Genomic DNA, 27,466 nt, shown 5'->3' on the forward strand with positions numbered 1-27,466 from the left:
AGCACTTTGCAGTGTTCGTGGTCACGGGCAGACTAAGATGACATTTGTCTATTTGAAGAACAAAGGAAATATTATTAACAACTACCGCCAACGATTTCTCAATTGATATCTTGAGTAACGTTCCGGTTGCACGCAGAAGGCACTAACTGTATCTTTAGGTCTTGCAGTCTGTTGGATTTGGATTTAAATTTTTAATAAGTGGATCCCAGGTGTTAGAAAGTCTCCAACCATCTTCTCTATTGAAGTTCGGATGTTTTTGAATTTCAATAGCCTCGCGTATCATTCTAGGAATGAATCTGTGTTCTCTAGCGAGGATCTGTGGTTTATCAAATCGGATAAAATGGTTAGGTTTATCCAGAGCATGTTCACAGACTGCAGACTTAGAAGAACGCCTATTTTTGACATCTCCTATATGTTCCTTGACCCTGGTACCGATACTTCTCTTTGTTTGGCCTATGTAAGATAAACCACACTCACGATTCGAGTTTATATACTCCTGCAGTTTGTAAAGGAATATTACTCTTGATAGGTCTCAAGAACTGGCTCACTTTCTTATGAGGGTTGTAAAACGGTTTTAATTGAAGCTCGCTTCAAGATGTTGCCAATCCTGTCTGTAACTCCCTTCACATATGGTAGAAATGCAGGTTGTCGCTCAACTGTGGGTGGCTTGATACGGCTTCTGCGATGCTGGCGAGGCACGGGCAGCTTGTTCTGGTGGAGTGCAAGCTTGACCTGACGTAGCTCGTCCTCTAGGTGTTCAGCATCGCAGAGATGGTGGGCTCTCTGAAACAAAGATTTGCCAACGGTAGCTAACTGGCTAGGGTGGTGGTGCGAGTCACCATTTTTAGTACATCTTAATTCTATAAATAAAAACATTCAATTTACTATGGAATTAGAGGCAAATAATTCTTTAGCTTTCCTTGACATCCTTATTATCAAGAATCCTGACAATACATTAAGTCACACAGTTTATAGGAAACCCACACACACCAACAAATACCTCAATGGTGACTCGCACCACCACCCTAGCCAGTTAGCTACCGTTGGCAAATCTTTGTTTCAGAGAGCCCACCATCTCTGCGATGCTGAACACCTAGAGGACGAGCTACGTCAGGTCAAGCTTGCACTCCACCAGAACAAGCTGCCCGTGCCTCGCCAGCATCGCAGAAGCCGTATCAAGCCACCCACAGTTGAGCGACAACCTGCATTTCTACCATATGTGAAGGGAGTTACAGACAGGATTGGCAACATCTTGAAGCGAGCTTCAATTAAAACCGTTTACAAGCCTCATAAGAAAGTGAGCCAGTTCTTGAGACCTATCAAGAGTAATATTCCTTTACAAACTGCAGGAGTATATAAACTCGAATGTGAGTGTGGTTTATCTTACATAGGCCAAACAAAGAGAAGTATCGGTACCAGGGTCAAGGAACATATAGGAGATGTCAAAAATAGGCGTTCTTCTAAGTCTGCAGTCTGTGAACATGCTCTGGATAAACCTAACCATTTTATCCGATTTGATAAACCACAGATCCTCGCTAGAGAACACAGATTCATTCCTAGAATGATACGCGAGGCTATTGAAATTCAAAAACATCCGAACTTCAATAGAGAAGATGGTTGGAGACTTTCTAACACCTGGGATCCACTTATTAAAAATTTAAAATCCCAAATCCAACAGACTGCAAGACCTAAAGATACAGTTAGTGCCTTCTGCGTGCAACCGGAACGTTACTCAAGATATCAATTGAGAAATCGTTGGCGGTAGTTGTTAATAATATTTCCTTTGTTCTTCAAATAGACAAATGTCATCTTAGTCTGCCCGTGACCACGAACACTGCAAAGTGCTCGAAACGTCGGGATGTTTAAAAATAATTAATATACGCGATTCATCCGTTATAAATAGTTTTATTTAAATGTGTAATCATCGCGAAAATTTAAGACAACATTATGTGAACCAGTACGGACTGGAAACATCAAATCAAATTCGCCGGTTGGAGTACCTAAAAGTCAAACATGCCCGATACGTAACGTCCATGAACTTCCTGAAAAGATGCCGTGATAATAATCTCATTCCGGTTTGTGTAAGGATCGCACCTAAGAAGGACATAAAGCATGGTGATAAAATACTCAATCAGGCAAGTAAGAAATTATTGTTGCAACTCATCCGAGAACATCGATTTGACGCGCGACGGTTAACGGATCAAATTGACAACCTAAGTAAAGAACTCGAGTCGCGATTATCAAAAACAGATTGGCAAAAATGCTGCGATTTTACTAATAAACGAGCCGCTACAAAATATAATAACTTAAAATTAAAACAAATCAAAAAGTTCGAAAAACTCAGCGGAGTAAAATCAAATTATAAAAAAATTTCAATAATGGCAACACCGGGGAAATTCAAAAACCTGCGCGTACGTCACTTGTCAATCTGTCAAAACAAAGTTTAGATGAATCGACTATTGCGGTGTTAAACAAAGGCCTAAATTTTGCACCGGCTCCATCCAAAATACCGTTTGAAGACATTATTTGCAATGTAGAGGAGTGTCTTTTCAAAAATAACATCACAAAGGAAGACTCGGAAGCTATTCGACAGGACATTTCCAGTGTTTTACGTCGAAGCCGGCCACCGAAAAGAAACCTTACTCGTGATGAATCTATTGCACTGAAGAACTTACGCAACAATAAAGACATTACAGTCCTCCGAGCAGATAAGGGAAACGCGACCGTTGTGATGGATACGTGTGATTATAACCAGAAAATTTCCGCGATTTTATCGGATGTAAAAACTTATAAAAAAGTAACTAAAGACCCTACTAATAACATTCTTAAAAAGACATCCGCATTAATATCAAAACATCAAGAAAAACTAAATCTGGATAAAAAATCACTCGTGCCTACATGTGCAAAGCCTCCAAAACTGTATGGGTTACCTAAGATCCACAAAACTGGTGCTCCGCTGCGTCCTATTGTAAGCCAAATCGATACACCAACATATAGATTGGCTCAACACATAGCAAGGACACTATCACCCCTCCGAGGACACACTGCGGCGTATGTCAAGGATTCTTACCAGTTTGTTGGTGAAATCAAAGACCTTAAATTAACCAACAACGAGACAATGGTTAGTTTTGATGTCCAGTCATTGTTTACCTGCTTACCCATACAAGACTGCATCGAAATTGTCAAGAGGAAACTACAGACACACAACATGCCTATTGAATATGCAGAGCTGTTACATCACTGCCTCACATCTGGTTATTTATTGTGGAATGATGAATTCTATGTACAAGTTGACGGGGTAGCCATGGGTTCTCCAGTATCCCCCGTGGTCGCCGATTTATTCATGGAAGACCTGGAGGAGAGGGCTCTTCGCTCCGGACCTATAACACCTAGGTTTTATAAACGGTACGTAGATGACACTTTCACAATATTACCTAGTGATCTGACATCTGCATTTTTAGTACATCTTAATTCTATAAATAAAAACATTCAATTTACTATGGAATTAGAGGCAAATAATTCTTTAGCTTTCCTTGACATCCTTATTATCAAGAATCCTGACAATACATTAAGTCACACAGTTTATAGGAAACCCACACACACCAACAAATACCTCAATGGTGACTCGCACCACCACCCTAGCCAGTTAGCTACCGTTGGCAAATCTTTGTTTCAGAGAGCCCACCATCTCTGCGATGCTGAACACCTAGAGGACGAGCTACGTCAGGTCAAGCTTGCACTCCACCAGAACAAGCTGCCCGTGCCTCGCCAGCATCGCAGAAGCCGTATCAAGCCACCCACAGTTGAGCGACAACCTGCATTTCTACCATATGTGAAGGGAGTTACAGACAGGATTGGCAACATCTTGAAGCGAGCTTCAATTAAAACCGTTTACAAGCCTCATAAGAAAGTGAGCCAGTTCTTGAGACCTATCAAGAGTAATATTCCTTTACAAACTGCAGGAGTATATAAACTCGAATGTGAGTGTGGTTTATCTTACATAGGCCAAACAAAGAGAAGTATCGGTACCAGGGTCAAGGAACATATAGGAGATGTCAAAAATAGGCGTTCTTCTAAGTCTGCAGTCTGTGAACATGCTCTGGATAAACCTAACCATTTTATCCGATTTGATAAACCACAGATCCTCGCTAGAGAACACAGATTCATTCCTAGAATGATACGCGAGGCTATTGAAATTCAAAAACATCCGAACTTCAATAGAGAAGATGGTTGGAGACTTTCTAACACCTGGGATCCACTTATTAAAAATTTAAAATCCCAAATCCAACAGACTGCAAGACCTAAAGATACAGTTAGTGCCTTCTGCGTGCAACCGGAACGTTACTCAAGATATCAATTGAGAAATCGTTGGCGGTAGTTGTTAATAATATTTCCTTTGTTCTTCAAATAGACAAATGTCATCTTAGTCTGCCCGTGACCACGAACACTGCAAAGTGCTCGAAACGTCGGGATGTTTAAAAATAATTAATATACGCGATTCATCCGTTATAAATAGTTTTATTTAATTCAATGGTGTTTACGTAGAAGACTAACTAATAGAAACGCGTTACTTGTCTAAATAAGACGAAGTTTTGAAATATCGCACAGCGCCATCTGTTGACGCATCAATGCAATATCTGTTAACTGTCTATTCAAACAATTTATTTTTCATTTGTTTAATACAAAATCATGTCGATCATCATTCATAATCGATCAATTAAAAATTGTCCAATTAGTCTTATCGATTTATATTTAATCAATGAATGGACTTGATAAATATTTTACAATTAAGTAAATTTTGTGTATTATATATTAATAATTATAGTATATAATGTGAATAAGCCAAAAGAGCTTTTTCAAGCTATTTTGAATTGTATTCAATGTAAATCTTCATGCGTGGTAGCTTTCTAATGTTTGAAGTGCAGAGTTATATTAGTTCAATACGATATGTTTATATACTTTATGCTGCTAGAAGAATAACAATAGCTCCACGCTTTTTTATCGCCGCTTGATACAAAAGGCTACTCAGAATGCATTATTATTTCATACATTGGAAAAAGAATGTTTAAAATTTCAACTGTGGTAGCCAGACGGGCTTGCACACAGCCCTACCATCAAGTAATTAAACTATTATTTCACCTTTATTACCTCAATCGCCTCAACTGCAAACAGTATAGAGATTCATCGCGAATTGTATGCATTTCAGTGAAAAGGAAGAATAAGTCAAAAGTGGTCGTGGACTTCGGCTACGTGTCGCTCTACCACTCGTTGATGTGCGTGGCCGTGCCGCTCGCCAGCAGCGGCAGCGTCGCCGTGCTCGGCCTCGGCGGCGGCAGCCTCTGCATGTTCCTGAAGAAGTGCTTCGACGACCTCAAGGTCACGGCCGTCGACCTCGACCCCGCCATGCTGGAGGTCGCGAAGGCAGACTTCGGTCTCGAAGTGGACGATCGATTGGAGGTCCAGATTAAAGACGGAATCGATTTCTTAAAGGATGAAGCTGACAGCGGTGAGGATTTTAGTTTATATTTAATAAATATGATTGTATCTTTTACTATTACGTCTATTATAGTATATAAATGGGCGATAGGGATCAAAACGGCCTCTTGTCAAAAAGTTTTAACTAATTTTACATTTTTTTTATGTATCAATAACTTACAGTTTCTATAACATTTGAATGCATTATCTAGGTTTTGATAACTTAAACAAAATAGTGTTTAATGTAATAACTGTATCCACATTAGACAGCACCATAACGCCGTGCGAAGAAATAATAATATATTAGTAAATTTCACTTTATTATTGATCATTAAAAATAGTCAAGTTTATCTATTCTTATTCACTCTTGACCAAAAAATGAATGTAGCAACATTTTGATTCAAATAAGTTTTCATAACTTTCTTATGAATTTCTTGTTTCTATCTATGAAGCATCTATAGTACGACACAAATTAGATGTAGCATCGGAAAATGCAATGGAATGAAAATAAAACCGATTACTGCCGATTTACACAACCAATAGAAATAGCTCCCTATCGCGCCATTCGACGCTATTCGTCGCTATAGATTCACGCGTCAGAGAAAGCAAGTGCATGTAAATCGACGCGTCAAATTGGCGAATATATTAGGTCATATGATATTACAAGTTATTACGTTTGTGCAAAGATCATATTCGCATGAGAAATAAATTTTGATAATTTGGGATAACGTACTTATTTCGGATGTGATCGGTTTTACGATTTTAGCCGATGCGACATCTAAGTTGTGTCGTACTATACATAGTTCTCAGAAATATAATCTGTTTCTTCTGTGGTTTCGGCTCTATTATACTGTATAGATTAAATTAGCCAAATTGTGCCGTCCGGCTTCAGGGCGCGCGTGATTTCGGCTCTATTATACTGTATAAATAAAATTAATCACTCCGGCTTCAGGGCGCGCGTTCGACGCCGTCATGTTCGACATGGACAGCAAGGACAGCTCGCTGGGCCTGTCGTGCCCGCCGCCGCACTTCCTGCGCGCCGCGCCGCTCGCGCACGTCGCCGCGCTGCTGCGCACGCACGGTGAGCGGGGGGAGAGGGGGGGGCATTCCGACCACCCGATGATTTTGTAGCTACCATTAATAAATATGTAAGAGGGGGGGGGGTGGACATTTGAACACCCGATGATTTTGTAGCTACCATTAATAAATGTGTAAGAGGGGGGGGGGGGGGGGGACATTTGAACACCCGATGATTTTGTAGCTACCATTAATAAATATGTAAGAGGGGGGGGGGGTGGACATTTGAACACCCGATGATTTTGTAGCTACCATTAATAAATATCACAAGTACCTTATATAGGCAGGCATATTTGTTGTTATGTTTGTTCTTTTGTAGTAGTCATTCTTAATATTTTTACTGACCGTGTACTCTAGGAATCCTATCAAGTCATTTAAGTGTGTATGGGATGCTATTGAAAATACTGTCAAGTTTTTTTTATCACTGGGTTTTATAAATAAATAGAAGGCTTAACACCAGTTCTCTATTTCAATTCCATTTGATGGTAGGGTTTTTTGTGCATACCTTCTTGATAGGTACCATTCATATATTCTGAGCAATATATAGCTGTGTGCCTGTTTGAAAGGTGAGTGAGCCAGTGCAGCTACAGGCACAAGGGACATAACATCTTAAGTATATGGCGCATTGGTGATGTAAGGAATGATTGGTGACCAATTAGTATTAGGTTGCCCATAGCCCATTGTCCGTCCATCTACCTATACCATAAAAAAATAAGGGAAGAAACGGATATTTCTATACAAACTGTCATCGCCAATTTCACGCCTATGGTTAATACTTTTCAGCAGTTTTAACAGCTGTCTCTTACTTATAAATAGAAAGCTTAATACTAATTTACTTTCTTTATAACTTTCCTAATTAAAAACTTCCGTCCTGTTTCATCATCAGAAGTGATGAACATTTAAAAAAAACTATTTCCGGATTATTTTTAACAACACAAATACATTACAATACATTACATACAAACTTTAAATTCCCATTTAATCCTCTTTATGATTTATTTTGCAAAATTTCATCATTGTAGATCTGTTCAGGCTGTTGTAATTGAGACTTTAATTTATAAATACATAATTAGTAGATCTAAAGAAAGAAGCTGTTCTAGTATGTAGAAGTATTTACATACTTAGCGCTTTACTCAAGGCTAAGAAAATAAACACCCAAAGTTTAACCTCTTGATCGATTTGAAATAATTAAATCTGTAAATATAATCTATTTTTAGATTCTATTATAACAACAGTAATGACCTAAAGTCGGTGGTATAGAAAATGTTATTAATAAATATTCATATTTCTTATTCCAGGTCACTTTATTCTAAATCTGGTATGCCGGGACACTAAGCTACAAGAAAGTATTATAGAGACTCTTAAACAACATTTCAAGCATTTAGTTACGGTGAAACTATTCGAAGAAGTCAATGAGATTGTTTTCGCTACGAACAGTGATAATGCTTACACGTTAGATAATTTGGAAGCAGCCGCCAAAAGTCTCAACATAACAGCGAGACAGAAAAATCTAGTGAATCTAAAATGTGTTGACTTAAAAGACTTCATACAATCCATAAACATTATCTCATAGACTATCACATACTTTTTATTTAAGTTATAAAATACAAAATTGTACTATAACTTGTTACTGTTTTATATTTTTTATGATGTTGTAAAATAACATACAGATCGTTAAGATTATTAATGTTATCGTATAATGTATATAATAAATAAAAATCCAGGAATAAAATTAATGCATTTAATGCCATTTCTTTGTTTACCGACCTCGCTCGACTAGTGTCCACATTCCACAATTTACCTTATTGTCACTCATAAAATACTGGCATTCTAGCAAACATAACTGCAGAAATAAAAAAAAAAAGAATTGAAATAGCATTAGGCTTCCTAATTTATCACAATTGGCACCCATAGAGGTCTAACAATGACGCAAATATTTTATACAATAATTTAAACAATAAAATACACATTAATAAACGAGACGTAGCGAGTTATACTAAGCGCGTGTAAAACAAACACTCAAAGTTCTCAAAACACTTTCTTAAGTATGTTTTTAAGACTTTTCTTCTTTTTGCTGCCGTTTTCGCTCTCCTGTTGTCCATTCTGCGACATGTCGGTGGATTCCGACCAGAGGCTTCCAGTTGGCGACTCGGAAGCGGCTTTCTTCCCCAATTTCCCGTTGAAAATCGGTTCCAAAGTCCGCACGTCTGGACCGGGCGTACTTCTGCTGCTTTGGCGATTGAGAGTTCTCAGGAACGCCGGCGACGACAGCCGCCTCGTCTTCATCGTCTTCGTCTTTAAGTTATTGAAGAACGATCCTCCATTACTTTTTGGTAACTCTTTCTCTTTAGTTTCATTTATCGTAAATTCCTTTGGCTCCGAGACTGGAGCGAAGTAAACTCCCTCGTCTAGAGTTATGTTCGGATTCTCCTGAAGCTCCCTGATACCATCTTGGTTATTAGGAGTTTCCTTGATATCAGATTCTAAACTCCTATGAAGTATCGAAGTTTTTCTTCTCCTATTTTTCTTAGCAATTTGCCACTCTCCCGACTCCTGTTCTCTTTCCATATCTTCCGTCGACTGCCTTGCAATTTGGAACGCTTCCTCGCTCGGCCTCCTTTTCTTCGTCGACGGCGTGGCGTGTCCACTGACACCTTCAACTGATTTTCTTCTAAACCGGTCTTGTTTCTTCTTAATCTTTTTAGGGATCGCCACCATTATAGTTTCTGGTTTTTTTCTTTTTGAAACGTAGTATAATATTAACGTGATTATAATTGATTGATACATAATGAATTTCGAGAATGTGATGTTGCCGAACCAACTATCTCTTTCTTCCATGAGAAGCGTCATGGCTATTGTCATTTGAACTAATTGATCTTGTAGTTGTGTCATCTGGTCTAAGTACTTCTGTTCGCGCTCGTTGCTCTTCCGTCGTTCTTCTGTCATTTGCACCACTGTCTTCTCAAACGACTTCTGCATTTCCTCCACCTGTTTCTTGTATCTCCTGCTCAACTCTTCAAGATATTGTCCCGAGAGAGACATATTTCTTTCTAGTGTCTGTAAAAAGAGTAATCATAAATATTATATCATATTTTTTTTGATGAACAACAGCCTGTAAATTCCCACTACTGTTCTCCCTTTGAGGAGAAGTTTTGGAACATATTCCACCACGCTGTTCCAATGCGGGTTGGTGGAATACACATGTGACAGAATTTCTATGAAATTTGTCACATGCAGGTTTCCTCACGATGTTTTCCTTCACCGCTGAGCACGAGATTAATTATAAAGACAAATTAAGCATATGAATCAGCGGTGCTTGCCTGGGTTTGAACCCGCAATCATCGGTTAAGATGCGCGCGTTCTTACCACTGGGCCATCTCGACTCTATATTAATTAAGTCATAATTTAATATTATTTTTTATGTCATCGATTTTGTCGACAAAGATATATTTTTTATATAATATAGGTTTTTTTAAACTAAAAACGTTTTAAAATCAAAAGTTAAAATAATGTAATGTAACCTCACCTTTACTCTGTTTGACAGCCTTAAAAATACTGATTCTTTTTGTAGAGTTGCCTGCGCTTGGTTTTGACTAAGTGTGGCGTGGTTACCTGTGGGTATGGGGTCTATTGCGATTTGATCTAATTCTGGCATAAAATTTTCAGAATCGATTAAAACCTGATCGCTTATTTCATCGCCTACATTATTCACATCTTTTGGTTTCTCTGTAACTATTTCTCGTCCGTTTTTAACATCTGTCTTTGAAGGAATCTCTTTAGTTTCATTTTCATTGTTGCCTTCTACTTGTTTCTCTTCACTAGGAGGCTCGTCCGCGGGCTCTACTAAGGATTGTTTCCCTTCAAGAATTATCTGAAGATCTTCTTTGCACGTATCCGATTTTTCCTTTTCATCTTTAGGTAATTCTATTGGTGTGCTCTCAGCTTTTTGTTCAGGTACAACAGTTTTGTCATCAGATTGAGCCGTCTCGTTGATTTTATCATCGGTCGTTTCATTTTTAATCGGCACTAACTTGATATCTTGATCTGAACTCGTTTCACTGTTCAGATTTTGTGGCGACTCATCTACAGTAACGTTAGAGGTAACATTCATTTCGGTTTCAAAGCTTGTGTTTAAAACTACCTTTTTCTCTTTGATTGCGAGAATGTTACACAGAGCTGCTAAATATTTAGGCGGGAATAAAGCGTTGATATACGCTACGCGTTCTTCGCCAAATTCTATTGTCTTTGTACTTTTAAAATCTAAACCATATGTCTGACATACACTTGTGCACTTTAAAGTATCTCTTAGGAACACTTGCCGTACTAAACTCGTTAGTTTATCCGAACTGCAGCTGAGCAGTTCATACACATCGTTGTAAAGTGTTTCACTACAATTATCACACACTATAATATGGCTGGGCGAACAACACTTTTTGTACATTGTGTCTGTTAACGTATCGTTACGTTCACTTGAAACATTTTTAGGAACTTCACTCTTAACTAATGCTTGAGCAGCCTTCTTCATGATAGACATCACTGCGTCTCTCGCGGAGCCGAAGAGATTCTTCGATGGTTCCGTCTCGGCCGCAGGTACGTCGGGGACGTCTATTATCTCGTCGTCTTCGTCATCATCTATATGCGATGAATGCTGAGAACTTTCTTTTTCTAGAACTTCAAATTCTGAAGTGCCGTAAACTTTAAACAATGAAATCGGACAGTAATGCTCGGAGCCGTGGTGAGATAGCAGCTCGACTTTTATAAATTTACCGAATAAATGTGGATATAAATCGAAACTTTGTACATCTCTCATATCTTGCGCTGTGAATTGGCCGACATCGGCCCAGTCCCGAGTGGGGAAACGATCGCTGAAATACACAGCGATGTCCTTCGGTGTTGACGAAAACAGCTCAAAATTGGCTATTTCTATCTTTTGTGCTTGAACAGCTTCACACAGCTCGACCACGAACCAAATGCGACTGTTGCATGTATTAAGCATGTACTCATCTCTGTTTGGAGATAAAATCGAACTCGCCGATCCAGCTTCAGGATTGACGGCCACGACTTTAGCGCCGCAAGCAAGTGAGGCGTAATTTTTCGACCGTAATTTGGTGCTTTTGCTGCTGAAATTTGAATGATTATGACTAGGTTGACTCGAATGATTCAGCACGGTATCTTTCTTTTCGGCTTCTGCTAATTGCTTCTGCGCCCATTCTGAGAATGAGGGTATATCTTCTTGCGGAGTTTCTGGTTTCGTCGGAATGTTTTCTTCGTATTTTTCTTCAATGTGAGATTCTGTTGTCATTTCCGCTTCCGGCATGGGAGTGGTGCTCTGAAATGCATCATCAGTTTGCCTCGTTTCGTGCATGGGCCTCGCTTTGACTACGAGGCGTGGTTCCGTGCTTTCTTTCTCTGTGTTTTCCGTCGATGCCCTCTCGTTCTCATCCTCGACTTCGCTATCAATAATCGCGAAACTTGTCGTTTCATTGTGCTGTTCCGAGTCATTTGCGAACAATAGTTCGTCTGGAGTTTTCAAATCCAATTTTGCGTTTTCTACCAAAGAGATGAGTATTGGAGGCTGCCCCGTGTCAGGTAACCTGCAAGGAAACAAATATAATTAAATGATTGAGAAACATTTTTAATTGAATAAAGTTTTAAGTAGGAAACAGTTATAATTTTCAAATCCTAACGCAAACATTGACAAAACTTCCGGAAAACTTTGTCGACGGAAATTAAATAGAAATCAATAATAAATCGGATATTGGCAATAAATTACAACAGGGGATCTAATTTACTGTTAAATTTTCTATTAGACGAATTTGTATTTTCAATAACGTTTAATATAAAAACTAAATTTAACGTTAAAACGAAATCGTTACAAAACAATTATCAGATATGTAGCGTGCTTTGTGTATAAAATTCTTAAGATCATATCACACACGAAGACACGCGCCTTCACGTTATATCATCAGCGTGCATTAACACATAATCGATTGTACATTTTTGAAATTTTCTTCATCTATTAGCCATCACACGCACACTAAAATATCTTGTAAGCAAGAAGATCAATCACTAATGCATGCCGATAAAATGCCGTTCAGTTTCTTTTCTCAGTTCTTCTTAGATACGAGGTAGAACTGGTGGTAGATTTTTGACTATCAATAAGCAAGTGTAACACTTTATATTTTGAATAAAGACCACGGAGAATCTTTGTGAGCGAATACATATATACCAAATCAAAAATTACATAGAAACATTATTTTGTAAATCATTTTTGATAAGTAATTAACATTAATGAAATAGAAACATATTCTAGAAGTATCTGTATCCAAACTATCATTTAAAAAACAAGAGACTATCAACTCTTTGGAATGCGGTTTACTTATCTAAAGATATTAGTATATAGTATATTGTTTTTGTTATGTTTTAAGCGATTAATTGATGACGTTCTCCTGACACGTTTTTAATGACGGTGTCAATTCTGATAAGAGCAAAATTAACTGCTGGTGATATATCTACTCAATAATTTTATGTAATCACTATTTATGAAGAGTATTGGATAGATAGTTTAAGTGTAAATTTGAGGGGGTTACCGATGGGAAGGCAACCTTACACGTACATGGGCTTAATGTTTTTCCAACTCAGGTAACGCAACTTTTAGACATTTCAAGAAGTTGAAGCTACAGTGATTAAATAATAAATTTTTGTTTCATCAGCCTGATCCGGATTCAAATCCAGAACCACGAGATTATAACCTAGACACTAGATTGACGAGATAGTTATTTATAAATTACACTCAATGAAAATCCACACGTGTATTCCACCAAACCGCATTGGACCAGCGTTGTGGAATATGTTCCAAGGGTAGAGGTCTTAGTTCAGCAGTGGGAAATATACAGGCCGTTGTTGTTGATTAAAAACAAAATGTACACAAATTCCACGCACTTTGATCATCTGTACACAAATTGTATAACATTTGAGTGTTGAAATGACTAAAATCCGAGCGAGTTCAATTGAGACAATCAGTGCTACAATTGAGATGGTACTCGGGTGGCGGCGTTACGAAGATCGCCCGCATTCGCTGCCATAAAACCAATTCTCGGTGACATAACTGCTTTACGAATAAACGAAAACATTCCTTGTACACTACGACTTTAGTTACAAGTTATTGAATTTCACAAGTAGTAGACAATATTTGTACAAAAAAATGTAATTCTATACCAAATATAAAAATGCAAACTGTCTGTTACCTCTTCCACTGCCGCTTAATTGCCGAGCTGAATAAAATGAAATTTGGGTTGGAGATAGTTTCGAGTATCTTACACGTAATATTTTTAATTCACTCCTCAAGGGGGTGCGTGTGATGCTTTATATACACATTTTTAATTTGTGCATGTGAAGCAGCACCTTCAGCTAATTAATAATAACATAAAAACTCAGGGGGCCATTTAGTAAAATTATATATAGGTATAGTAAAAATTAATAAATATTTATTGTTTACATTACGTTTTTGAAAGTTGAGGAAGGAGGGGAGACCTTAGCCCAGCAATAGGACATTTAGAAGCTGTTACTTTTTAATTTATATGTATCAAGTAGAGTTGTTATTTATGATAGTTCTTTTTAAATAATTGAATAATGTAAAACCTTTATTGACTTAATAAAATAATATTTTAACATTTCATACTTCTAGCTAATTCATCATCATAAGTTGTTGTTAATTACTATTATTATTTATTTCGCATTTTCGTGTTTTGTAATTCAGTCAATCACAAAAACACGAAAATTTATTCTTTATAACGAGAAATATGATTTAAATTTATAAAGAGTTTGTTCTACTTTTTCATCTCAATAATCCTTTTTCATAAGACTGGCATACAAATTGACCTTTTTAATAGAATTATAAATTCTAACCACTGACATTATAAAATACTTCTCTAAATAAAAAAAAATAAAAAAGTCAAGGGTGTTTCTTTCCGAACCGATGACATATTTTGTCACAGTCAGTAAGTAAATACAATTCTTTATTTAATTAATGTGAACCTTTAATTAAACCGTAGGTTCCGTATACATATAAGTTTTCGAAAGTTAAGTTCGGACCTATTTACTCAACAAAGTTTAAATTACACCCAAATTTAACACTAAATGTTAGAAAAAAAAAATCATATAATGGGATTTGTATTTCTTGCTGTCTTTAACCTTAGGCATCACACGCACACTAAGACATCTCGTTCGCACGTGCGTCTCTAACTCACACACGTCAATAGGAATTTAATATGGAGGGGCGCGCCTTTGTGACTGGAGTTATATGTATATATATATAACTTATATTCCATTACTTTATTTATTGGTATTCGAGTTAGGCTGTAATAATTATATTCGGCACTAGTGTATGTACATGTTTAAATCGCTTATTTCATTTGACATTGACAAGTCGTGCATATTGGCCATACAGCGGCCAATGTGTGTGACCAATACTCAAATTAACAATGTAAGAAATATAACCATTTTTACCAATACGTGCTATACGCCACCAATCTTGGTTTCAAAATACCCTTTATACTTTCGATAGTAATGATTCAGTCACTTTTCAACCAGAACGCAACAATACAATAGATTGATCTTAGACGGATTTTACCGTTAAATGGATAACCCTGATTACGTACGAAATAATTAAAAAATAGACATGGTATTTTAGGCTTAAAATGTTGCTAGTATTTTATGTGCATGTAAACTTTTACTTAACATATAAATAGACTCTGTAAGTAATTATCTTAAATGTTAACAGCGCATTTTCTAAAAACCGGCTCCGAAACAACAAAATATATCGCCTTGTTGCACGGTGTTCTTTATCTGAAAACGCTCGCTATATCGAAAATGCTCTTTAAGACGAACATATCGAGAGTGATAGGTAATTACGAACGGCCTTGAACTTAAACTTATATATTGAACAACATTATTAATGGTTTTCGTTTTTTTTTCTATACTTGTTCTACAAGATATTGCTCTTTGCCAAATTCAATGATTTTAGCTCGCTCGGATGTATCCTATATTCGCTACATGCATATGGCAGCACATGTCGAGTACATTACGGCACAGTTATAATAAGTTCGATAAAGTAAAGTTTCTGAGCCAACCGGAATTAAAAAAGGACCTCCTCATAAAAATTGTATTTATTGAATATATTTTTTTCAAGCGGCAGATCATAGCACACACTGAGCACATTTCAACACATTTTTTTTAATAGAAATCCAAAAATTGCTGTTTCATGATAATAGACATAACATCGTGACAAAACCTGTATGTGTCTATTTTCAACAAAATTCTGCCACATGTGAATCCATCAAACCGCATTGGAGCAGCGTGGTGGAATATGCTCCTAACCTTCCCTATTATATGAAAAAGTGCAAGCAGCTGGATTCAATTTACAACACAGTGGTTATCAACGCATGGTAAACACAGAAAGCTGATCAAGAGATGGTATTTTCCGGAGACACTGGCAAATGTCTTAAGATAGGAACTACAAAGACCGAAGCTAAATGAAATTGATGTTCATAACTTTAATAATTATTTAGTTCACTGAGCAGATTTTACACGGTTCTACGATTACAAATTATTTCCCTCAATTCAAGATTTTTGATCGTAACATTTAATTAATTGTAAGTATAATAATATAGATATTAAAACAAAAACGTTCTTTTATAAGCCTGCTCAAACTAGTACCTAATAAAAAGATTAAACCTGTAACCAATCTCAACCTAATCTGTCTGTGTGTTTATCTAATAGAAGAATTTATGTATAATTTTTACATACACAGGAAAAGACAAACCTTTTTTCTTATCTGATTTAAGTTTTAATTTTAATTTTGGTTGGCTTTCAACGAGCTTTGAAGAGTCATCAATAAAAAAATCAAAACAAGAATTTCGTAATTTTCCGAATCTCGCCCATACGACCAATACTAGATGATTCCAATGATTTTAAAGATTATAATTGAAAACAGATGTCGCCGGCAAAACGTCGATGATTGTATAAATGAAGGTCGATGGTACCGTTTGCTTGTTTTGGAACTGTCACAACATGTTTTATCAATGTCAAGATTGTATTATTGAATTGCGTTTTGGCTTCACTCGATGGCAATGGACGAATTTGTTTTCAAGATGGCGCCAACATTAGAAATATTACCTTTACAATTTATTTATCAGGCCAGACGAATGATATTCAATTGAATGAATATTTTCGAAAAAGCCTTCCAATTAATACATTTTCAAGAGACACGGTATAAAAAAAAAAAAATTCGTACCTACAGTTACGATACTATCATAACATTTCTTACACGGTTTCAATCATATTATAGGAATTACAAATAGTAACTTCGAGGAATGAAAATATCATGTTTACTAACACAATAGATACACTCAGTATGTCTATAGGTATAGCTATAGCATTGTAGGTATATGTATATTGGTGATGGTGCTTACGTGTAGAATATCTTGGTGAGTCCTTGGTGGCCACCGTACGACAGCAGTTGACAGAGCAGTAGACCCGCCAGCAGCGCCCGCGGCGGCGACATCGCGCCCACGCCGCCGCCGCATTGGCGAGAGTGCGCACCTATCACGACGCCACGCGAAACTCCCTTCACACCCTCCAAAACACTCACGAACCTCGACTTTATTTTTAACGATCTTTTTTTAAAAATAAATATTCAACGTTCGAATTTTAAAATTCGCTTTCAAAATTACACTGCACTTTCTGTTTCTGTACGCGGTAGCGTTGGCGGGAAATCGTTGCGTCAGTTTCGAAACGTCATTTTATTTTATTGTCTATTCTTACATTGTCTTAGTAAGTATCCCAGAATAACGACGTTATACGGAACCACGCTTTGTATCTCTCTCGTGTCACATCTTGATGTGCGTTAGGCATTGATAGACTGTTGATAGGAGGTGATTGCGTTAGTGATATTTGTTTGGATGCGAAACGTTTGTGTTTATGCAACAACAAAGCCGCTGACGAACTGCGAGTTATTTGGAATGACAAACAAAAAAATAGTTTATTTAGCTGCATTATCAAGGACGATAACGAAACTGCTCGGAATGCGGTGCATCCCGTCACGACAAGCGGCCTGTAACTACTATATTTAACGTTACGTCCGTTTTTATGTATCTACTATAGTAGAAACTTGTAAGCGATGTTACATTGCTTCAACAACCCAGTTACGAGTGACGGATATGTAACGTTAAATTGATTGCATACGTTGGACGTTAGATGTGTCATTATTATTGATGTATAATTCATAGTAATTATTAAAAAAAAAACGAGTTACGTTACTTGACGTTATTTATAATATTGATAACGGTGTAAAAGTAGTCTTTATTCATGACGACTGGCAACTAACTGGCTGATTAACGGTAGCAATTTCGATTCGCGCTCTTTTCAAATAATTGCAAGAAACATTAGTACGAGTTCCAACCCGCATTGGAACTGCGTGGTGGAATATGTTCCAAACCTTCTCCTCAAACAAGAGGCCTAGTAGACCAACAGTGGGAAATTTACATGCTGTTGTTGTTTGTATGTGTATTCGTAACAACAGTTTATAGATTACCTGAAATTACCCGATGCGGAAATTCAGTAATGTTGCCAATTTAAAAAATAAATAAAGATAAATTTATATCGAACAAGAAACCACTGAAACTGTTCGACTAAAATATATCACTCGACAGAAACTAATTGGTCGATCTCGATACAGCAATGGGTCAATAGCTACGTCCGAGATGATGAGATAAGCTGTAGCCAGGGCATTAGCATACGACGCTGTTGCTTAATACACATTACATAAAACCAGTTGCAATTAAAATAAATTTAAATGTATTTCAAACAAAAGTGTAATCGATTATCGGTCCTTGGAAAATGTTTAAAATTTATGTCCAAGAAATACTTGACCGATTTAAAAATATTCTTACGTCGAATGTTCCAATGATTGAAAAAGATTATAATACATAAAACGGAGAAGCAGTAAAGATTAATAAGAATAAATACTAAAAATCCCCAAGTATGTTACAGATTTGAATATATTTTTCCTTCGTTAAAGATTCACGTGTTTTGGGCACTATGTCATTTTGGGTCTCATTATCATAAGAATAGCAGCATAAACGTTGTATTGTATTACAAATATAACCTACGATTAATTAGGAAAATGACTATAAGAATTTGGATATTTGAGAAATTAACATGAAGTATCAGCCTCGGGGTTTATTATTCCGAGGACTCATTTGATACCGGAGGCCAACATATCTAATTATTTGCACTAATTATCATTTTGAGTCATTCGTCGTACGACTTAAGGTGCTTGTGACGATAGGATATTGTTTTAAGGCAACTTAACCTATAACATAATTAGTATTGCCATAGCCTTCATTGGTCGGACTGTCTATAAATATTGTCGCCATAAGAATGCCTTGCATAATCAATACACCGCCAATCTTGGTATCTGAGTTGTTATGTCTTCTGTTCAGAGTAACACTGGCTCACTCGCCCTTCAAATAGGAACACAATGCTAAGTATTATTGCTCGACTCGCACGAAGCCCAGGAATGATACCTATACTAATACCATAACCACCTAGTAAATGAAATACCTTAATTTTCCTGACACAAATTAATGAAATTGAAATAATGTTTATAACATCCAAATGTCTGACATTTTACACACAAGTGGACAAAATCACATTAAGTATTTCGAAATCGCAGAATCGTTTTAATATTTTCGTTCTTTAACGTGTCACACTTCCTATTTATGTATATTTAATGCGTGAAATTCAAAATAATGAATTCACATTAAATTCTATCGAACGAATAATATTATATTTAGCAAAAGAAATCAATTTCGAGAATAATATATTCTTATAGTACGACACAGCTTAGATGTCGCATCGGCAAAATTCGTAAAACCGATCACATCCGAATTCTCAAAGACTTCAAAATAATCATCAATCTTTATTTATTTGTCATGCAAAAATGATCATTACGCAAACGTAATAACTTGTAAAGTCATATATCGAAATTCTTTCGCTAAATTGACGATTATTTTTTTTTATTTGTCAGTGTATACATTTCAATTGTGTCGTATTATATACCACACAATAATAAAACATATCTAAAGTGGCTGAATAATACTTGAACTCTTAATCATTACAATGAAGATTAGAAATATACTCCAACAGTAAGTATTAGTTCGATAATAACACTTATAATATAATAGTCATAATCGTTATTAATAGTTCAAAGTTATTACCATTTATATCTCTATTTGCGTAATTAGAGAGAATGAAACGTAACATCATTTAACTTTCAATAAAGAGACTATTAAACTTGTGCCGGGTCGATAGCTCGTTGTATTATCAATGGGACGTCAGAAAAATACGTATATATTCGCTAACGACGCGACGGCGCGCCCCTCTTAGCCAAATTATCGGTTTGCATTGGTATGAGTGACACTCGTACTTAGGAGATATCTTTGTGTGCGTGTGACGACTAAGGACTGCTATTATATTATATATTTGAAAAAGAAATTCAGAAAGATTCTTTTTGTAAATTATAATTTTTTTTACTTTTAATTTGAAGAACAAGAATTACATTATATTCGTTATTGCATGCCGGTAAACAGACCATACGAGAAAATGTAAACTGTCTGCGTCTATCAATTATCGTTTGTTTCCTACATATATGGTTATGAGAATTGTTCCCAGGCTGATCTTTAGTTTATTCAGTTCAACTTCTTGTAGTCTTGTGTTGATCGTTTAGTTTTTAAGTAGAAAAAGTACCGACTACAGACAAACCTAGAAAAATAAGAGCTGAAGGGCTCGCGATCTCTTTTTCTTTTATCTTTCTCACTAACCCGAGTTTCTAGCTTACAGAGTCAAAGAAGACCCCTGTCTCACTTATAGAGGTCTATAAGGCATTTGGCTTATTGAATGGAATAAGTTCTTTGAAGTATATTAACAATAGTAATGTATTTATCGTACCTATATGTTTTTTTAGCGTTTGAAAGTTATATATCAGTGTGGTAAGCGAAAATCAAATTGTTAAATTGATTTATTTTCATATGTACGTTGCTACGACTTTAAATATTATTTATTTCTTATCATTTGAATATAGGTAAGAATAACCTAATATCATAAATGCGAAATTTTGTATGTATTTTTTTTTGGAATCCAAAGAAACTTTACAATAAGTTATACCTATACCTATTAAAATAGGTTATAATTTATAAAGATATTTTGTGAATAATAACTGACAACCGACCACTAAAACGCAACCAAATCCGCGGACGAAAACTACTATAAATATAAAAGTAAATAATGTGCACTGTAAATCGTGTTTTGAATAATTTTTAGTATACCTACATCAAGTATTCAAATTAATCCTGATTAAATTATTAAATTGGAAAAAGTCCTTCGTTTTCCTTCCTTTTCTAGAAAAAGAAAAGGTTTTTTTTTTAAATCTGAGATAAGATATTTTAATTGTTGTATATGTATAGCATAGAGGTTGTATACGTATATACATATTTAGCATTTCAGTGACGCTGTTTAGTTCGGAATGTATCCAGACACAATAGTTCAACAAACCATTAATGTACGCTCCTGCGAAAATTAACAAATTCGATACGGGCGCAACTTCGACTAGACGGTAATATTGTAATATTATCAAAGATTTCATTTCCCGCTCGAACACCACTAAATATTGTCATTCGAGACGTTGTTTCCAACAATTTAATGTTACAATAGAGTATTGATTGGACCTCGATTACGCAATAGTTTGCGGTTCGAATCCTATCCCCAATATTGCAACATTCCAACCACAGAGATCTATATATACACACGAGTATAGTACGGAATAACTTAGATCTAGCATCGGCAAAATTCGTAAAACCGATCACATACGAATTGAGTACGCTATCCTAAATTTACAATATTTATTTCTTATGTGAATATGATCTTTACCCAAACATAATAATTTGTAATATCATATGACCTAATCTATTATTCAATTTGACACGTCGATTTACACCCACTGATGCGAGAATCTATAGCGAAGAATAGCGTCGAATGGCGCGATAGGGAGCTTTTTCTATTGGTATAAATCTTCAGTGATCGGTTTTATGGAATTTGCCGATGCTACATCTAAGTTGTGTCGTACTATACATTTCCATAACAAGCGAGAATTCTTGAATAATATTGATCAAAGTCGATTTTAATTACATTTACTCCTTATATATGAGAAATGCTTGCAATTTAAAGTTCGATATTAAATTGCAAGTGAAAGAGAGTTATGACGAAGAAGAAAATGTAAGATCGGAGTCATAACTAGTTCTACTGATGGGATGTAATTAACTGATTCACAAAGTCTACGTACATAGAAATATAAATGTTACTAATAGAAAAATTATGTACGTTGTTGCAATTTTACTAAATATTTAGGGTCAATGACCTTCCATAACGCGACATATTGATTTATTATCAAACTGATGATCAAATCAAATGGAAACTATTTTCGAATGCCATTTCTGACTATTCCTAAGTTTGTTTTTATAATACTATGAAAGAACTAAACTGATATAATTTTAATCATAATTTTCTAATGTTATGTTATCTATAGATTAGTTATATTGTAAGGACCTAACTACATGGTTACACGAGTGGGGCGAGAGGAAGTGACCGCGAGTGTAATCGTGACCCGGGTTCGAATATGCGAGTTTGTTGACATTAACTGTGAATACTGCTTACGATCTAAATAGCGGACTATAGATATGCATAGTAATAATCAGTGCTAAATTAAAACTAAAAAAAAAAGATATAATAAAACAAACAGATTAATTTCTTATCGAATTAATACCGACAATGTTATGCTCGATATAAATCAAACAAAAGTTTCGGGTTATTTCCGAATGACAATAGCGCCGGAGCTACTCACGTGAGCGGACTTCGACCTTGAGTTGTAATTAAATATTCTAACTAACATAAAACCTAACAGACAATACCATGTTTGAATCTTAATTCTGATTTACAGCGAGTAGGTAGAGATTATAAGTCACTTTCATACATATCGAATAATTTAGGGCCCAGTGTATGTCCTTGCTGACTCCACAATACACTTGTGAGAACAAGATTGCAAAAGTCAAAACAGCTTTCCCCGATAGAGCAATGTACGAAGTAGGCGGGTTGTATGCCTTGCAACCGGTGACACTACTCGTGAGTTGAACTTTTAACTACACACGATCATATGATTTAATCCGATATAGATAAGATCTAGATTGGCGTCCACTTCAGACGTATCGGATTTAACTGGTGTCTAAATCCTACGGTCTGGTAAGCTTCATTAGCAAGTTCAATTGTTGTGACGACTGTAAAGCAAATCATCTAATATATTACTTGTCGGGACCAACCGGTAACACCGGAATGAACACAATCATTGGAACATTATTCATGGTTTAAAAATAGACGAACTCCTTCATGAATATGAAATATTTATAACTAACACAGTTATGATCGAAGATGAACTATTACAGGTGTAATCTCGTCTGTTAATACTGACGTATGCCAATGACGAAATCAAAACAAATAAAAAAAATATCTTAGAACTTATCGTGTTGAATGTTATCTCAAATAATTTAATCTACTTAATGACAGATAACGTAAAGAAATTGATAAAAACAGATAATTACACGTGTCATGTCAGGCTTCGGTAATTTGATTTCTGAGAAAGATAATCTGATCATATTAACATTATAATAATTATGCAATACTTTCTAAACAAATATGAAACAATCGAACGCGTAGCCAATTATTAAGAATATAAATTACAGTGTAACAAATTATGTAATATAATATTGTGCATTAAATGGAAGTTTAATCCGGCATGTTTAATATCACCGAAAGGGCAAATCTCGTCGTTGTCGTGTATGACAGCGTTCAAATTTTAAATCACGCGACAGGAGTTGATCGAAGAAATGGATAAATTCGAAGTTAGGTTTGGCCATTTCAAATTAGAAACCACGCCGCCTACAGGTTTGGCCGATAGAGGGCAGCCGTGGGCGAGATTTAATGAAGTCGGGATTGCGGAGACAGGCGCATAATCTAATATTTACTGTCCATTGTCTCGCTACACTAGTGTCGCAACTGTTGCCCGCGGGTGGCGGTTTCTTTGAAACCCGATGCTTATTAATCTCAGTCCTTTTACTTTATTATGATCATTTTGTCTAAAACCAAAAACGTCTCGGTATAACTTTCAATTCATTACTAGCGCGTTTAAATTTGTTTTAATTGAGTTGTTGACTAGTTTATGGAATACGTTGTAGCCAATTTATTACTAATTACTCTATTTGAAAACTTGAAATTAAGATTGATATTTTTTTACTTCAGATAGGAATTATTTCTTCCATGAGTTCTGTCTAGGATTAAGTTACCAGTTTGGAATTGTAGTAACGACAAATTTTGCAAGATTATTATATTTCATTTTTAAATAAATTGTAATGTAATGTCTAAGTCATGTAAGTTTCCTAAAATGGGTATAGAGTCTATTGAAACTTGAATAGAGCTATAAGATCAAAGGGCTCATCAAAGTTGACTTAAGACATATAGTGATGTCTACTTCTAGAACATAAATAAAATGTATAGGGAATAGATTAATGTAACTTTATTGGATAATATCGATAGTTTCGAAATGAAGTCATAATTTAATCAGTCTTTATTTTTTAATACAATTGATTGAGAATAATTTGCCAGTTTTTAAACTAATCAATGCTGTAAATCTTCGTTTATATGCCCCAGTTCGAAGACGTCGAGCAAAAGAAACATGCATGGAACATTGACCTAGATGATGTACGATAATTCGCAGTACAATTGACTGACGTTGGTTTAGAAGGTCTAACTCTAAACAATAGAAATTAAACGATTATTTTACTTGTTTATTTTTTTTTATCTTGTTATACGAACGACTAAAATCCAAATATTTGTAAAAGCAACACCAAGTCAGTGACCTGAATAACTTATACCTGTTTTCGATTCTTGTATCTGATTTCGTACTTAAGTAAAGAAACCAATTCAATATGTATTGGTTTTAGTAGATTTTATAAGTTTATTGACTTTTTAATTTTAATCCTTTGGAATCATCTAGATCATTAAATTTTTAGTATCAGGCGCTGCTTGTTTGAAATATCTAAGTCCGGATAGTTCGTCAACAAACGTACCAACGATAACCGGACTTTAAGCATTAAAATATATATCTCTAGCACGCAAAGCTGCAAATAAGGAATTTGCTATAAAGATCTCAAGTAAATAAGCATTTCGCATAGCACCAGCCGCGTTCAAGCAGCTATAAATAGATACCTAGGCTCCAAATGGACTAGCTAGGCCTTCGAGGCACTCGGCCGACCTAAATATTGACATGGGCGTGGAATTTATGTTCTTGTTAAAATTGTTTAAATGACAACACCGACGGGTTACGGTAAATTGAAATTAGCGAAAGCAACTGAAACCAAAGCCATTATTGTATGTTTTTGAGTTTTCAATGGAGTTTATCGTTTGCGATGCGCTAATGCCGACAACTTTACGGCGTGCCAACGAGGTGTGCGAAATGTGAAGTCTGTTTCGCTATTTATTTATTAAGGTGAAAGGATTTACTATATATCCCGCGAGCACAATAAACATCTAGTTAAGAATATCAAAGTTTATAGACTGAGCATTCATGTGTTTAATTTTCAAATAAAACAAAGTCGCATTCTCTGTCCATGTATCCCCATGTATACCTAAATCTTTAAAACTACGCAACGGATTTTGATGCGGTTTCTTTTATTAGATAGAGTGTTTCGAAAGGAAGGTTTTTGTATAAAATATATGAGCAGTATAATTTACAAACACTGATAGTTTTAGAAGTATCTAATGTGATGTCGTCAATAAACAAATTCTGTAGTATATTTAGTATCAGTATTGCATCCGTGCGATGCCGGGGCGGATCGCTAATTTATAAGTCCATCTCTTGCTTTTTAATGGAGAAAAACCTTGAAAAAACATCTCAACATCCGCTTGTACCCATGGAGCAGAGTGACGGATTAAACTCTAAGCCCTTTCCTTAAGGAGTGATTCTTACTATGTATTTCTTTACAACTTTTTATCGGTACTAAAATTACTATCTGAGATAAGAGCTGTGAGATCGTAATGCATCGAGCAAACTTTGATCTCGTTGTCAAATGTCACATCTCGATATAGACGTTCCACTTTTAAGTTGATTTTTAGAACATAATGTTGTGAGCTATTCATCATCAATACATAGTACACAGTAAAGTCACTTACGACTGTCTGTCCCTATGTATGCTTAGATAAAAATATAGATTGATTCAAGGGGAAGGTCCATATGTATAATATGGTAGAGAAAAACTTTTAATTTTTGGAGGTGTCTGAAATGATGTCGTAAGAAAACATTTTTGTACAAACACGTGCGAAGCCGGGGCGGATCGCTAGTATAAATATAAAACAGAAGAAACCAACATTTATTCAGCACAATCGATTTAAAAACTACAAAATATATGCTTGTGGATTTTTTTGGCAATTTTCTTTTGATACGGTACGAAAAAATGGCGGTGAAAATTTATGTCGCGCCCCTAGGGTGACATTAAAACTAGACAGTGAAGTCGCTCGCTAAGCCGCCAATTAAGTGTCAAGCTCGAAACAGACAACTTCACACCTCAATATAATGTTTATTATGTTACAAATTTATATTAGATATGTTTAAATTTGTGTGTGTGATAGGTATAGTTCCTGTATTTGTACCTACTAAACATTTTCATATTCATATAGCATTACAAAAATACGTATATTGATAACTTCTTAAAATATATCAGTACATATTCTAATATGGATTGGAACACAGACGTGAACGGTGGAAGATTCACAGGTTCTATGTATTGGGTTTACTCCATGTCACCTAGGCACATTTAAAACATAAAAAAGATCCCTAAACTCTAAATAAACTTTATTTAAGTAGGCTTTTACAAGCACTCTTGAATCGTCATTTTACAATTAAGTGAAACTAACACCGGTACGGAAAGTAGATTCTACCGAGAAGAACCGGTAAGAAACTCAGTAGTTACTCTTTTTCAACATTTAAAAAATACAAAGTCATGTTAGTTAATACAATTATTTAAATTAATATATCCTGCTTGGTAGTCAACAGGTATTAACTCCACGCATTATTATCATCTATATTACAAAGAAATATATATCAAAATATAAACGACATAGGTTTTTATTTTAATATTATTATCGTTTACTTCGAAGTATCTAGAATGCTGTCCTGTTTCGTTTGCATAATTTAATTGATTCCTTCGATAATTTAATAATTATTGCGATAACCTGATCCAAGTATTTATCGCGTTTCACAATCCTTAAATCCGTATTGGGAATTCATAAACTGCGAAATTATTAGATATAGCATATTATCTAAATACTATCTATTAATTTCTCATTTTATGGATAAAGTCAAAGTCATTTTTTTTTTCGATATAGAAATTATTACACTTGCTAATCGATTAATGAGACAAAAATCTACCACCGATTTTGAAGTAAAGACACACTGAGATGAACAGGCAAAAGAGACGAAGAGAAGAAAGAAAAAGAAAGAAGAGTGAAGTATATAACTTTGCATACTATATTATATATATTTAAAGTTATTTTGTTTCTGTAACACATCCTTTAAATATGGTGTTAGATATCCTATGCCCTTTCTGAAGTTCTATTCGGTCACTTAATCATGTGTGGCACTACATTTTTTTATAGTATACGACGGGCATATGGGCATGATGGTAAGTGGTCACCACCACCCGCGCTTTATAAAATATTAACCATTCCCCTCATGCGCCAACAAACTTCAGAT

At 35.6% G+C, this 27,466-nt stretch overlaps 2 protein-coding genes across 6 annotated transcripts in view; one reads left to right on the top strand and one right to left on the bottom strand.

Moving 5' to 3' along the window:
* Positions 1-8,297, top strand: part of LOC124531169 (eEF1A lysine and N-terminal methyltransferase homolog) — a 35,126-nt gene extending 26,829 nt beyond the window's left edge. Inside the window, exons 7-9 of the mRNA XM_047105649.1 lie at positions 5,207-5,506; positions 6,428-6,556; positions 7,851-8,297. Coding sequence (XP_046961605.1) covers positions 5,207-5,506; positions 6,428-6,556; positions 7,851-8,125 — 704 coding nt within the window. The 3' untranslated portion in view covers positions 8,126-8,297. The remainder of the gene's footprint in view (positions 1-5,206; positions 5,507-6,427; positions 6,557-7,850) is intronic.
* LOC124531168 (SUN domain-containing ossification factor) overlaps positions 8,280-27,466 on the bottom strand; it is a 72,375-nt gene continuing 53,188 nt past the window's right edge. For 2 of the 5 annotated variants that reach the window (XM_047105648.1, XM_047105646.1), the window contains exons 2-4: positions 17,025-17,301; positions 10,079-12,146; positions 8,280-9,609 (exon numbers count right to left, since the gene is read on the bottom strand). In XM_047105648.1, coding sequence (XP_046961604.1) covers positions 8,581-9,609; positions 10,079-12,146; positions 17,025-17,116 — 3,189 coding nt within the window. In that variant the 5' untranslated portion in view covers positions 17,117-17,301 and the 3' untranslated portion in view covers positions 8,280-8,580. Of the gene's footprint in view, positions 9,610-10,078; positions 12,147-17,024; positions 17,474-27,466 lie in introns of all 5 variants that reach the window. The other 3 variants (XM_047105647.1, XM_047105645.1, XM_047105644.1) reach the window with 2 other exon arrangements.

Source organism: Vanessa cardui, chromosome 7 (genome assembly GCF_905220365.1).
Source record: "Vanessa cardui chromosome 7, ilVanCard2.1, whole genome shotgun sequence".
Taxonomy (NCBI): domain Eukaryota; kingdom Metazoa; phylum Arthropoda; class Insecta; order Lepidoptera; family Nymphalidae; genus Vanessa; species Vanessa cardui.